General features: G+C 37.7%; 1 protein-coding gene across 10 annotated transcripts in view; it reads right to left on the reverse strand.

Annotated features, from left to right (window-relative positions):
- SEC22A (SEC22 homolog A, vesicle trafficking protein) overlaps nt 1-15,139 on the reverse strand; it is a 91,054-nt gene that overhangs the window by 10,788 nt on the left and 65,127 nt on the right. For 9 of the 10 annotated variants that reach the window (XM_036243613.1, XM_036243612.1, XM_036243611.1 and 6 more), the window contains 2 exons: nt 14,086-14,201; nt 4,507-4,572 (listed from right to left, as the gene is read on the reverse strand). In XM_036243613.1, the coding sequence (XP_036099506.1) occupies nt 4,507-4,572; nt 14,086-14,201 (182 nt within the window). Of the gene's footprint in view, nt 1-3,396; nt 3,436-4,506; nt 4,573-14,085; nt 14,202-15,139 lie in introns of those variants that run through there. The other variant, XM_036243621.1, reaches the window with a different exon arrangement.

Below are 15,139 nucleotides of genomic sequence, written 5' to 3' on the forward strand. Positions count from 1 at the left end.
AGTGAAAATACCAAATGGTGGAGAGGATATAGAAAAACTGGATCACTCACACAGGCTGGTGTGAATGTGAAATGGTATGCCACCCTGAAAAACAGTTTGTCTCTTAATAGAACCAAGCATGCAACTACCATATGACCTAGCAACTTCACTCCTGGACATTTACCTTGGAGATGTTCACACAAAAGCCTGTACATGAATGTTTATAGCAGCTTTATTTTTAATAGCCAAAAATTGAAAAGAATGCACATGTCCTTTAATGGATGAATGAATAACTATGACATAACATACCATGGAATTCTGTTTAGCAATGAATAGGAACAAACTTAATATATGCAATAACCTGGATAAATCTCCAGAAAACTATGCTGAGTAAAAAAATGCCAGTCACAAAAGGTCACATACTGTAAGGTTCCATTTACATAACATACTTAAAATGAGAAGATTATGGCCCAGCTGGTGTGGTTCAGTGGTTGAGCATTGACCCATGCACCAAGAGGTCACCAGTTCGATTCCTGGTCAAGGCACATGCCCAGTTTATGGCCCAAATCCCCAGTGGGGGGCATGCAGGAGGCAGCCAATCGATGTTCTCTCTCATCAATGTTTCTCTCTCTCCCTCTCCCTTCATCTCTCTCTAAAATCAATAAAGAAAAAAAAATTTTTTTTAATGAGAAGATTATAGAAAGGAGAACACATTAGTGATTGCCAAAGGAAACTGGATGTGGCCACAAAAGGGCAACATGAGAGGTCCTTGTGATAGGAATGTTCAATATCTTGACTGTATCAATATCAACAACCTAGTTATGATACTGTATTATAGTTTTGCAAGATGGTACCATTGGAGGAAACAAGGTAAAGGTTATAATAGGATCTCTTACAATTCCATGTGAATCTATAATTATCTCAAAATAAAAAGTTTAGCCCAGCTGGTGTGGCTCACTGAATTGAGCATCATCCCATGGACTGAGAGGTCCCGGTTCGATTCCTGGTAAGGGCACATGCCCGGGTTGTGGGCTCAATCCCCCATAGGGAGAGTTCAGAAGGCAGCTAATCAATGTATCTCTCTCATATTGATGTTTCTATCTCTAGCTCCCTTCCTTTCTCTCTAAAAAATCAATAAAAACATATTTCAAAAAAAGTTTAATAGGGCCCTGGCCAGTGTAGCTCAGTGGTTAGAATACTGGCCCTTGCACCAAAGGGTTGCAGGTTCAATTCCAGGTCAAGGGTACATACCTGAATTGAAAGGGTGATCCCTGTCCCTGTTCAGGGCATGTGTGGCAGGCAACTGATCGATGTGTCTCTCTCACCCTGATGTTCTTTTCTTTCTCTTTCTCTCTCTGCCTCTCTCCCTCTCTTCTACTCTCTCTAAAAATCAATGTAAAAAATCTCAGATGAGGATTAACAAAACAAAACAAAAAAGTTTAATTACAAAAACAACTTTACACATGCATATCTGTCTGCAACTTACTTTATAAACAGTTTAAAATACACACTATATGCACACACATACAAAGAAAGATAAAGCAAGTGTTGCAAAGTGTTATCAACTGCTGGCTCTACGTATACTAATCTTTCAACTTTTTGTAAGTTTGCAAGTTTCCAGAATAAAACATTGAGGGAAAAGGAAGAGTCTCTAGTATCTAGATCCTTTGGTTTCCTATTTGAAATGCTACACAGCAAAATTACTCCTACCTGGCTGAGTTCTGTGCTTCCATAAGTACCTACAGCCTGGAGAAAAAAGGCAACAAACCATGTGGTTGTGGCCTTTGAGGTCTGATCTAATGTGGATTAAAAACATCCTGAAGACTGGAAATACAGCATGTTATACTGGCAACACATAACCCCCTAAGTTTTACTTTGGAAAAACTACATGTGCATTATTATCACTCTGCTCAGCATAGTTGGAAAGCATGCAGTTTCATGACTATCAATATGAGGACAACTGGTTTTTTGCTTTTGTTTTTAAAGCATGAATTTGTTTACTTCTTTCAAGTGAAAGAATACCCGAGTGACACTGCTCCTCCATGAGGCAACTCTTGTAACTACTTCCAGCTGTTCTGGAAATGTAACAGAGGTGTGCCTACCTACAGGCAACAGCACTGGTGCTGGAGTCACACAGACCTGGGTTCAAGTCACTGACTAGCTATGAGAGCTGTATAGGCCTCAATAAAAAATGATGATAGTAAGATTAGTGTGGGACTATGAGAATTTAATGTTACAAGGAATGTAAAGTGTTTAGGATAAAGTAGAACTCAATACAATTTTGCTATCATTAGCATTTAAAATTATTTTACTAAAGTAAAACAGTCAAAAGCATATTTTACAAAAATAATTACTCAAAGTTATTTTATTTTACTTAAAAAAATTTTTTCTTTATTGATTTGAGAGAGAGAGAAACATCGATGAGAGGGAACATTGATTGGCCACCTCCTGCTGCCCCCCACATGCCCACAACCTGGGCATGTGCCCTGACTGGGAATAGAACCGGTGACCTCTTGGTGCATGGGTTGATGCTCAACCACTGAGCCACACCAGCCAGGCTCATGAAGTTATTTTAAAGTTAATATTTACCTCACATTGTTTTAGAATCATATTAAATAATGTATGTAAAAGTTATAACATTGTAATTTTATAGCATTAAAAAATTATACAAATGTAGAAATTTTGCTTAGACAACCCGGAGAATAAAAAAAATATCGGAGTTAAATCCTGATTCCATCACTGACTTACTGGCTATATGATCTCTGGATAATACTGAAATTACTTCAGATGTCTCATTTTCAAAAATAAGATCATATCCCCTGTGTGGCAGGATTACAGAGATTCAAGTTTAGAAAATCTACACAAAAATAATTCATAAAATTAAAGTACTGGTCCTGGCCAGTTTGTCCCAGTGATTAGAGCGTTGGCCCATGGACCAAAGAGTCTCAGGTTTGATTCCGGTCAAGGGTTCATACCTTGGTTTGGGTTCTGTCCCCAGCCCTGGTCAGGGCCATGTGGGAGGCAACCAATCAGTGTGTTTCTCTCACATCAATGTTTCTCTCTCTCACTCCCACTCTATCTGAAGATAAATGTAAAAATATCCTTGGGTGAGGAAAGAAAGAGAGAGAAAGAAAGAGAGGAAGGAAGGAAGGAAGGAAGGAAGGAAGGAAGGAAGGAAGGAAGGAAGGAAGGAAGGGCTGTGACATTAACAAATACAAGTTTTCACATTTCCTGCAAAAAATGTCACATTGTAATTAAATATAAAATTTAACAGAAAAACAATTTCCAAAAATAATATAAATGATTAAGAAAATTAGGGGATTATAAAAATTGGGTCACTGAAACTAAAATTTTTAACACACCTTTACATAAAAGTCAAATGGATATATCCAAAATATTTCACTAGAGACTTCTACTGAGCTTTAGGTAGCTTTATATTTGCAGCCCTGAATATTCCTATGTAAACCAGAGAAATGTGTTACTTATAAAAGTTCAATCAAAAGGCCTTATTTGCTCTAAACTGTTTTAGCAAAGACATTCCTGGGTTTGGGTAATTTGGCATGGTCATCTCATCCCTCCCTACCAACCTGTGCCTCCTCTCTTCTTGAAAATACGAGGACCCATACGAGTATACCTGGGTTATCACCCAGGTATAAAACCCCTTCCCTCCTTAAGCCCCATATCTATTCTGTCAAGTCCTAGCAGTCTTCCTTCTCCATGTCCTTCCCCACCACATCCCTAACTGCCATTACCTCTCATTACCTTCTGCCTGGAATAATGGAATCACCTCGCAACTAATTTCCTTGCTTCCAATCTCTCCACTCTGACAATCCATCCTATTCACTGTTATGTTTTTTTTTATTTTATTTTATTTTTATCCTCACCCGAGGATATTTTTCCATTTTTTGTACAGATAGAGTGGGAGGGAGAGAGAGGAAGGGGAGAGAGAGAGAAACATCGACGTGAAGGGACACATCGAGTGGCTGCCACCCGCACGACCAACCAGGGCCGGGGACAAACTGCAACTGAAGTACGTGCCCTCAGCGGGAACCGAACCCGGGTCTCTCCGGACCGCAGGCCGACGCTCCAACTGCTGAGCCAAACTGGCCAGGGCCATCCTATTCACTGTTAAATTAAATATTCTAAAATACTGCTTTCGCTGTTCCCTATTCAAAAACTTTCCCAAAAGTACAAACTCCTCGGCCTGGAGTATAAGCAGAGTCTGGAAGCTGAATAATCAACCAGTCACCACAAAGTCTAGAAGTAATCTTTACCGCCACAGGCAAATGACATGGACCACTGAAGCCCAGCACAGGATGGGGGTAATATCAAGTTTACTGGGATCTATGTCCACTCAAAATGGACAGGTAGGTCATAAAGCTAACAGAGGCTCAAATTAAAAGGGAAGCAAAAAAAATCAAACATTATTTTTATTTATTTCAAGTGCACAAGCAATTATTAGAATTGATACCAGAAACAAACAATAATGGGAAAGTGTTTCTTAAAAATAGGAGAGAAATTACTTACCTGGTAAAGACAGGCTGCTGTTCCAAGGAAAAATGCAATGATGTAATTAAAATCCTCACCATCACTCTGCAAAAACAAAATAAAAAATTACTTTTTTTCATTTTCAAAAACCATCCATTGGGACAGAATATGAAAATGTTTGTGCATAAATGACCAAAATTTTCACAGAGTGGTATATAAAAATTTTTCAAGAGTCCTACAAGGGAAACAAAATCTATCTTAAGATCCGAGGAGTGGCCCTGGACGGTTTGGCTCAGCGGTTAGAGCGTCGGCCTGCGGTCTGGAGAGACCCAGGTTCGGTTCCCGCTAAGGGCACATACTTCGGTTGCAGTTTGTCCCCGGCCCTGGTTGGTCGTGCGAGTGGCAGCCACTCGATGTGTCCCTTCACATCGATGTTTCTCTCTCTCTCTCCCTTCCTCTCTCTCCCTCCCACTCTATCTGTACAAAAAATGGAAAAATATCCTCGGGTGAGGATAAAAAAAAAAAAAAATCCAAGGAGTGTAAGATAGAGAAACACCACCAGTGTTCCTCCAACGCCTGCCTGTCAGTTTCATGTTAACTAAGAGAAGATGAAACCAATGGAAAAAAGTTTCTCTTCTCTCTACTGAAGAAACCATATAAAAACGTACAACACCCCAGCAGCCTATAAAGTTAGTCTTGCTCAGTAGGGTCATTACTTAATTCAAATAATATTCACAAATTTTACTATGTAGTAAGCACATCACCAAATTGCCCAATACAGTTATTTGACAAGATTGAGAAAAAAAAAAACAAAAAAACCACAACCAGAAAACATGCCCACTAGAGTGTGCTACATCCCAATGAGAAAAATCAGTCATGCATGCTGTGCTAGAAAAACAGCCACCCAGAGGAAAATCAGAGCTACATCATGCATAGAATATTTCTTTTAAAAGAAAACTAATAGTACAACCTGTAACAGCCCGTGTTTTTCTATTCCTGTTTGATTCTCACTAAATATCCATATTTATTACTTATGTCAATGTTTTAATAAAGTAGAACACAAAGCCTAAGCAGGGCAAACATTTGTCCCGTATTTTAGAGAAAATTTAATACAACAAAAATTTCCGCAAGACAAGAGTGTCCCCCATGATCATGTCTTCATGGAGTACTATAAAAAGAAAATTCCTTTCCCACGTGCTGTTTGTTGGGCAACAGAACTGCCCCCGAGGCAGAGGGCAGTGGCTCCGCCTAGAGGCGATCTTCAGACAGGAACCGGCAGTCTGTGGGGGACGCTCAGAGACAGTTCCACACCACAGGCAAGGAAGGTCACCATGAAACCTTTCCACTTTAATAATTCTAAGACTTTAAATACAGGGTGGAGCAAAAGTAGGTTTACAGTTGTGAGTGCGTGAAACACAGTTTATTCTTGTATTATTTACTAATTATTGTATTATTTTCCATATGAACAACTGTAAACCCACTTTTGCCCCACCATGTAAGTTTTGCTTATTTTCTTAATCCTTTACTTTTCAAATAATCTTTTTTCTGATTATAAAAATTTATGTTCATTGTAGAGAATTTGGAAAACATTGTTACAAAGAAGAAATTCATATAGTACATAGTACCAAAAAGTCTGGGAAAATTACTGCTAACCATTTTAAGTATGTCCCTCTGATATTTTCTGTACAAAAATATATGTACATTTTAAAAAACTGGAATCATACTTTTTTATATACTGCTTTTTAGCATTTCACATTATATCATAACAGGTAAACATTTCCTCAAGATATTCCTCAACCACATGATTTGTAATGATGATATAACCTTTTATAATGGGGATATACCATAATTTAATTATTGTCCTACAGTAGGTTATTATTTCCCCCCTAAATTTATAATATCACTTTATAACTCTTTTAGTTGCCTATGGAACATTTAAAAACATGTTTCTAGAGTCAGTCATCAGATCTGATTCACATCTTTACTTAGTGGACTATTTAACTTCAAGTTCCTTTTTTGAAAAATAAAAGTTGTAGAGATTAAATAACATTTGCAAACACAAAGAACAGTAACTGGCACACAGAAAGTACTCAAAAAACATTTACTAACTTCATTTCTCCTTGAGGTTACTGTCTGCATCATTCATTGAATAATTAGATTACCTTTCAATGTTGTTTTAGCCTCTAATGTACTGGCCTCATCTTCTCAGACCCTAACCCTTCTTCAAGGCAGAAAATAAATCTTACTACTTGCATGAAACTGTGCACATAGTAGGAATTCAATAAGTGCATGCTAAATTGAGATGAGTTTTGAAAAATTTTATTTCTACTTGGTAAAGAGAAGATTGTCTATAAACATATTTTTCAATTTAATAACTATTTATTAAGCACTCATGGGCTAGTACTCTGTTACCAAACCTAGGAGAGAAAACAATTAACCAACTCAAGAAACTCACTCTCTAATCAAGAAGGCAGATACCATTTCCACCCACATTGATAACTGGTGGTCTAGATATGTAAACAAGATACTAACGGAGCCTACTAGAGACCCATCTACTTCTGTCTGGAGAGAAAAGGGATCAGAAGAGGTCTGCCAGAGGAAGTAAAGCTTAACCTAGGTCCTGAAGGATGAACTGGTGGACAAGGTAGACTACAGAAGAGAATTCCAGGCAAAGGGAGTAGCATGTATAGTCTCAAAGAGGGAAGAGGCCAGGATGACTCCAAGGTATCTTGTTTAGGCAACATTTGAATGATACCATTCACTAAGTTGGAAATACCAGAGGGAAAGTAGATATGATTTGTACATGCATAGTACATAGGTTTGTGTGTATATGTGTATGTGTACAGATAATATACAGAAAAAGTTCGATGATTTTATTTTCTTCTTTATACACTTCTCCCCGATTTTTCAACAATGAGCATAGAAACAGGAAAAAATACTTGATTTCCTTTGAAAGCAAGCAAACACTGCATATTAGAATAGGTATTATACCACTAAATAAATCAAAAACTTCTGTTGAGCTTTAATAGATAGGTAATTTCTTTAACAGATCTATGGGAAAAACAGAACTCAAGGAATAAAAGCAAGTTGATTACTACTGCTTGGTAGTAGCCATTAGAAACAATTTTAGAATCAGAGCGTCTTAGAACATTTGTTCTGAAGTGGTCCTTGAGTTTACTTAGTCTAAAACCTTCATCTCGCAGAATAGAAAAATAAAACGCAAGAAGTTTAAAAGTAAGCCTTCAAAGTCACAAAAGTAGTTACTGGCAGATGGACCCAGGTACCCTAATTTCCAGGCCAGCATTTCTACTGCTCTATCAGAATGCTAAATTCTTTCTAATGTATCACATGCAAATTACTTCTAGGTTGGCATAAGACTAATTGATATCATTGTTTCAAGGCCGATCCTTAAAGAAACACAGGTAATATAAACCCGATGTGATAAAAGCTTATTATACATTCATGAGGTGCCAATTCACAAGAAACTTGTTAACATCTCTAAACTCAGAACAAAGTTAGCAAATGAGTGAAAATAATCTAATTTACACATTACTGTGAACATCAAATCAAATCTACCAACTTAAAAAAAAAAAGTACTCATCCTAAACTTCCCCAGTCTGAACTTGGACACCAAAGAAAAAACTTCAGTGCTATGTATTTTAATAAATCCCTGTTATCACTCTAAGAGGTAGTTATTAATCTAGAAGAAACAAACTGGTGCTGAATTTTCTAACAACATTAACAATATACACAAATGTGCCCAGCCGGTGTGGCTCAATGGATTGAACATCATCCCATGGACTAAGAGGTCCCAGTTCAATTCCCAGTCAGGGCACATGCCTGGGTTGTGGGCTCGATTCCCAGTGGGGGGTGTGCAGGAGGCAGCTGATCGATGTCTCTCTCTCACATCAATTTTTCTAAGAAAATCAATAAAAGCATATTAAAATAAACAATATACATGAATGTTAATTCATGTGGGTTCTCAAATTTAAATGTACCTCAGGCACCAAGCTACATACTAGAAGATAAATGTGGCAATCATGTTCAGAATTAGAAAGAATATTTAGAATTCATGGTCTTAAAGAAGTAAACTTTATTGATATCTTGCTCACACTCAGAAAATACAAACGTTTTGTCAGCTAGAGGTAAAAATATGATCCTCAACTAAATCCTTTGCTCTTAAATCAAGCATTAAAGAAATGTTGAGTTGTATAAGTACTCTATATATTTTGGATATTAACGTTGGCAAATATGTTCCCTTTTGATTTTGATGCTGGTTTCTTTTTCCGTGCAGAAGCCTTTTGCTTTTAAGTTTGATGTCGTTCCATTTATTAATTTTTTCCTTTGTTTCTCTTGCCATAGACGATGTATCAGTGAAACTTCAACTACGTATGATTCACCTCACACCAGCCAGAATGGCAGCCATCAACCAATCCTCAAACAACAAATTCCTGTGAGGATGTGGAGAAACAACAAATGTTGGCGAGGGTGTGGAGAAAAGGGGACTCTAGTACACTGGTGGTGGGAATGCAGACTGGTGCAGCCACTATGGAAAACAATATGGTGTTTCCTCAAAAAATTAAAAATGGAACTACCACTTGACCAGTGATTTTGCTTCTTAGAATATATCCTAAGAAGCCTAAAACACCAATCAGGAAGAATATATGCACCCCTATGTTTATAGCAGCACTATTTATAATAGCTAAGATCTGGAAACAGCTCAAGTGTCCATCAGTAGATGACTGAATAAAAAAAGCTATGGTACATATACACAATGGAACACTATGCAGCTGTAAGAAGGAGAGATTATCTTACCCTTTGAGATGACATGGAGGGACCTGGTGAATATTATACTAAGTGAAATCAGTCAGTCAGAGAAAGACAAGTACCACATAATTTCACTTATTTGTGGAACATAATGAACAAACTAAGCTGTTGACCAAAAGAGATCCAGAGTCATGGAAGTAGGGAACAGACTGACAAAACTCAGAGGGATGGGGTGAGGGGTGGGAAGAGAAAAAAAGAACTTACATGCATATATGCACAACCAACTGACATGGACATTAGGCTGGGGAAGGCAGGAGGGGGAGCAAGAGTGGGAAAGAGGGGGTCAATGGGGAAAACAGAGGACATCTGTAATATTTTCAACAATAAAAAAATTAAATGCTAAAATAAATAAAAATTCATCACCAAACTCAAGGTTGCCTAGGTTTTCTACTATCTTTTATAATGGTTACAGTTTTGTGTTTTACATTTAGGTCTGCGACCCATTTTTTGTGAAAGGTGTAAGATATGTGTTTAGATTTATGTTTCAGCATGTGCATACGCGGCTGCTCCAACACTATATGTTGAAAAGAACATCCTTTCTCCACTGAATTGCTTTTGCTCCTTTGTCAAAGATCTGTTGCTATATTTGTGAGGGTATATTTCTGAGCTCTCTACTCTGTTCCATTGATCTATAGATCTATTGTTTTGCCACACTGCCTTAATTATTATAGCTTAATAGTAAATCTTTCAGTCAGGTAATATGTCCACTTTCTTTTTCTTCAGTACTGCATTGGCTATTCTGGGTATTCTGCCTCTCCATATAAATGTTGGAATCACTTTGTCAATATCCACAAAATAACTTGCTGGGATTTTGATTGGGATTGTGTTGAATCTATGGATCAAGCTGGGAAAGGCAAACATCTTAATAATATTGAGTCTTTCTATCCATAAACATAGAATATCTATTTATTTAGAACTTCTTTGATTTCTTTAATCAGAGTTTTACCTCATATAGATATTGTATATATTTTGTCAGGTTTATTCTTATGTGGCTCAATTTTGGGAGTGCCAATATAAATGATATTATTTTAATTTCAAATTTCAGTCATTCCTTGCTTACACAGGAAAGCAATTGCTCTGTATGTATTAACTTTGAATCCTGTGACCTTGTTAATTACTTATAAGTTCCAGGAGCTGATCCTTTGGGATTTCTCTATGTAGACAATCATACCACTGTGAATAAAGACAGCTGTATTTCTACCCTTTGTTTTCTTTTCTTGTCTTATTTCATTAACTAGGTCTTCCAGTATGATGATGAATAGGAATGGTGAGAGGTGACATCTTTGTCTTGTGCCCAATTTTAGGGAGAAAGCATCGAGTTTCTCATCAAATGTAATGTTAGTTTCAGGATTTCTGTACATGTTCTTTATCAAGTTGAGGAAGTTCCACTTTATTTCTAGTTTCCTGTAGTTCATGAATGGGTGTTGAACTTCATCAAATGCCTTTTCTGCATCTACAGATGTAATCATAAGATCTTCCTTTCACCTATCGATATGATGGATTACATTAACTGATTTTCAAATGTTGAATCAGCCTTGCATATCTAGAATAAATCCCACTTGGTTATGGTGTATTCTTTTTTAAACTTCATAGGATTCAACTTACTAGTAGTTTGTTGGGGATTTTTACACTGATGATCATGAGAGATATTCTGGGTATTCTGCTTCTGATGTCTTTAAAATGTAAGTAGTCTGAGAAATTTCAGAGCTGTCAGTCAGTTACAGGTAAGTGGTAATTAATTTAATCAGATTGCAGGCATACTTTGGAGACATTTCGATATGGTGGTTCAGTTCCAGACCACCACAACAATGTATTACAATTAAAGCATTTTTAATCTTTTTGCTGGTAAAGGGTCTTGCCTTCAATTTTTAAATTATATCTGTGAAGCCCAATAAAACAAGGTATGCCTGTATTGTTCTTCTGAAACCTAAAAAATAACTGTGATGAGGCAAAGACATTACTGACCAGAGGGAGAACATGAAACTTTTAAGAATCAAGCCCTGGCTGTTTTGGCTCAGCGATTAGAGTGTCGGCCTGTGGACCAGAGAGTCCTGGGCTCGGTTCCCGCTAAGGGCACATACCTCGGTTGCAGTTTGTCCCTGGCCCTGGTTGGGGTCGTGTGGGTGGCAACCACTGGATGTGTCTCTCTCACACTGATGTTTCTTTCTCTCTCTTCCCCCCTCTCTCCATCCTGCTCTGTCTGAAGATAAATGTAAAAATGTCCTTAGGTGAGGGAGGGAGGGAAGGCAGGAGGGCAGGGAGGGAGGGTGGGAGGGAGGATCAAGGCATGTATTACTCAGGTGTAGCAGCTCAAAAGCATGAAAAGTTGTAGTTTATACCACTTTCCTTAGTTTTAAAGTTGTAAATCAGAAGAGGAAGAAAGAAAAGAATCAGTCCAGAAAGAAAATAAATATGAAATCTGAGTGCCTAAATTATTTCTTTTAACCTTTTTTTGTGTGATTTATGACAGCATTGTCTGATGTTTAACTTAAAACTAATGTGGTCTAAGCCTCAGGTTCCACAACTTACACACTGTCTTCTGAGTTAGGGATGGAAAGTTTCTATGGCTTTTCTGAAAGCTTTTCTCAACCCAGGACTGTTCCATCCTCTTATTTATTAATTTGCTAATTTCAAACAACCAAAGAATTTTTTATTCCTTTATTTATTTTAGAGAGAGGAGAAGGGAGAAGGAGAGAAAGATAGAGAGAGAACATCAATTAGCCGCCTCCTGCATGCTTCCCACTGGGGATTGGGCCTTCAACCTGGGCATGTGTCCTGACTGGGAATTGAACCGGCGACCTCTTGGTGCATGGGTTAGTGCTCAACCACTGAGCTACACCGGCAGGACCAACCAGATAATTTTTTTAACCAGAACAGTTTAACCTTAAAATATCACCTTCACAATTTTGTCAACTCTAAATACTAATTACACCAATATTTATGTAGTAAATTTCATAAAGTTAAATTTTATTAAAATTAATTTATTTTATAAAATTAATTTATTTTAAAAGGAAAGTTTTATATCTATCATTAATAGAAACCAGCATCCTTTATCAAACATACACACTAAGTACTATATACATTAAATACATAATTCTTAAAATTGAAAATGTTCACCCCTCTATCATCTTTCATCTATTGTTTAAATATTGGTAAATGTGTCCCATACTTTGAGAAATACTCATCAAATCCACCCCTTCTCCTTCATTTGATGTGCAATGAAACTGAGGACCAAAAAACAAAGCAAGATATTCAAGGTCACAGAGTTAATCAGTAGCTGAGCTGGAGCAAATGCTTACTCTTTTTCTTCCACAAACAAAAATCAACTCTTTACACACCTACACTACTGTTCTTCTTACTATATCAAGTTTTTTAAAAAGCAAATAAGTATCTTATTTATTAGCCTTTTCAGTCAGCAGCCTCCAAATGCCAGTGTTTCTTTTGGGCAAGAAGACTGGCTCCAAGTTGAACTCCCACTGGAATACAGCAGACCAGGCCAGGGAACAAAGGCAAGAACATTTAAGGGACAATATCTAGCAGTCTTTTGCCTAAAAGAGAAAAGGGGTTTTACCTACAGGCCCAAGATGTTTGGAAGAGGAATTGGGAAGTCATGAGATGCTACTTTCCATTCCTCACTCAAGGGATAGCTCAGCTGCCTGGAACCTGTGATGTCCTCTGCTATATGCTTCATACAGCTGAGAATATTCAGAATGGTACTCTCTGGGTATTCCCCAAACTAACAGTAATTATAAAACAGAATATAAAGTGTGTTAAGTGGGTTTTTATAAGCTTAATGCTGACAACCCCCAAAAGCAAACTAATTTACAATGGGGAAGTGTCAAAAAGTCTTCAGAGAAATGAGTATTAACAAAGGGAAAGACGGCTGTATACTCTAAAATGTGCTAAACTTTAAGAAAAGTTTCACAGCTACGGAGCAGAGATGGGGAGTGGGAAATGCACTGGAGGGATTAAGCAAAAAAGAGAGAGAACTCATGGACATGGACAACAGTGTGGTGACTACGGGGGTAGAGAGGGATGGATGGAGGTGGAAGAAGGTAGTGAGGAGACCAATGGTGATGGAAAAAATAAAATAGCATCTAAAAAAGTTTCAAAAACTTTACAGAAAGAACAAGAGAATAAGTTAATATATTCTGATAGCCACATTCTCTGAAAGAAACTCCACTAGAAAATAAAATCGTTGGCAGTATCTGAAGAAACTGGTGATTTCACAGGTAAGCACCAACAAGAAAGGAACAAGAGCAGATAACTAAGTAGAAATACACAGAGGTGGGGCAAAAACCTGCTGGTGAAAGCCCTCTTCTTTCTTCCACTCCCGCCTGTCTGCTCAGATCCTCCCAAGTCCACCTCACCACTCCTCCACAAAGCCTCCTTCTCCTACCCTGACTCCCTCTGACCCTCCCCTCTTCTGCTCTCTACGGACTTGGCACTTGGCACTTATTTGTGGGCTTCTTTCTAATTCAACTCGAGGCTCTGAGACTGCAGGGCCCATGTCACACATATCTTAATGCCCCCAGATTACCCATAAATAGTGCCTCCTATAGAGCAGATAATAAATATGTGCTAATTGAGACAAAGAAGTCAACCAGAAATCAGTGTTTTTTTTTTCCCAATTAGTGTTTTTAGAGGAAGGAAAAAATAAGGCAGGTATAAAGAATACAAAATCTGAGCATACACTGTAAGTTGTACTAATACTCAAATCCATTTGAACCAATTCTGTAACAAGCAGAATCAATAGACACAGTACCCGAAATTGCAAAAATAGCACAGTACCTGCAGGAGACTTTCTATGGCATGAAAGCCTCGAATTAAATTCAGAGCTCCACATAAAAGACTAAGGATAAATGCCACAATCCCTGACAGAGTTGCTGGTTCCAGTCGTTGGTGAGCTGGAAAAAAAAAAGAAATGGTTAGAAATGAACATCACTATCTCATGTCATTACGTAAACTTATGTAAAATGAAATTCATTGCTCAATTTAAATAGTCAAATACAAATTATTAATCTTCATAAAATTATCTAATACTCTATCTTAGCAATTAACTATTTTTTAAATGCAAAATATCTAACAACATAACAGCCTCATTCCCCTGAACTCACATTAAACTGACTTACATCTCTCCACATTTTTAGCAAAGACATCTCACTTGCACCTGGGATATATACTGCTAAGGAGTGCTCACATCTGGCAGTAAATAAGGTAGAAAAAAACCTTACTGCCCATATATGTCTACCATTTGCAAGCAGTTGCAAAGATCTGCAAAGGTGACTTTGCTTGGAAATTTACTGCATAATTCCTACTTTCCCTGAAAATGCTTAGGAAACATTTTATTTTATTTATTTATTTTATCCTCACCCGAGGACATTTTTCCATTTTTTGTTCAGATAGAGCGGGAGGGAGAGAGAGGAAGAGAGAGAGAGAGAGAGAGAGAGAGAGAGAGAGAAACATCGACGTGAAGGGACACATCGAGTGGCTGCCACCCACATGACCAACCAGGGCCGGGGACAAACTGCAACTGAGGTACGTGCCCTTAGCGGGAACCGAACCCAGGTCTCTCTGTACTGCAGGCCGATGCTCCAACCGCTGAGCCAAACCGACCAGGGCTTAGGAAACATTTTAAAGGACAAACAGCTTGCTTTTAAGCAAAGCTCTCCCTTATTTGGGATCCAGGGCTGTAAGAACCAGAGGATATATATGAAAGCTTATATATACAGTTGACCCTTGAACAACATGGATTTGAACCTCGTGGATCCACTTACATGTAAATTTTTTTCAACAAATAAGTACAGTACTTTATATGTATTTTCCTTATGATTTTCTCAATAAC

This window comes from Molossus molossus, unplaced genomic scaffold (genome assembly GCF_014108415.1).
Source record: "Molossus molossus isolate mMolMol1 unplaced genomic scaffold, mMolMol1.p scaffold_m16_p_5, whole genome shotgun sequence".
In the NCBI taxonomy this organism is placed as follows: Eukaryota; Metazoa; Chordata; class Mammalia; order Chiroptera; family Molossidae; genus Molossus; species Molossus molossus.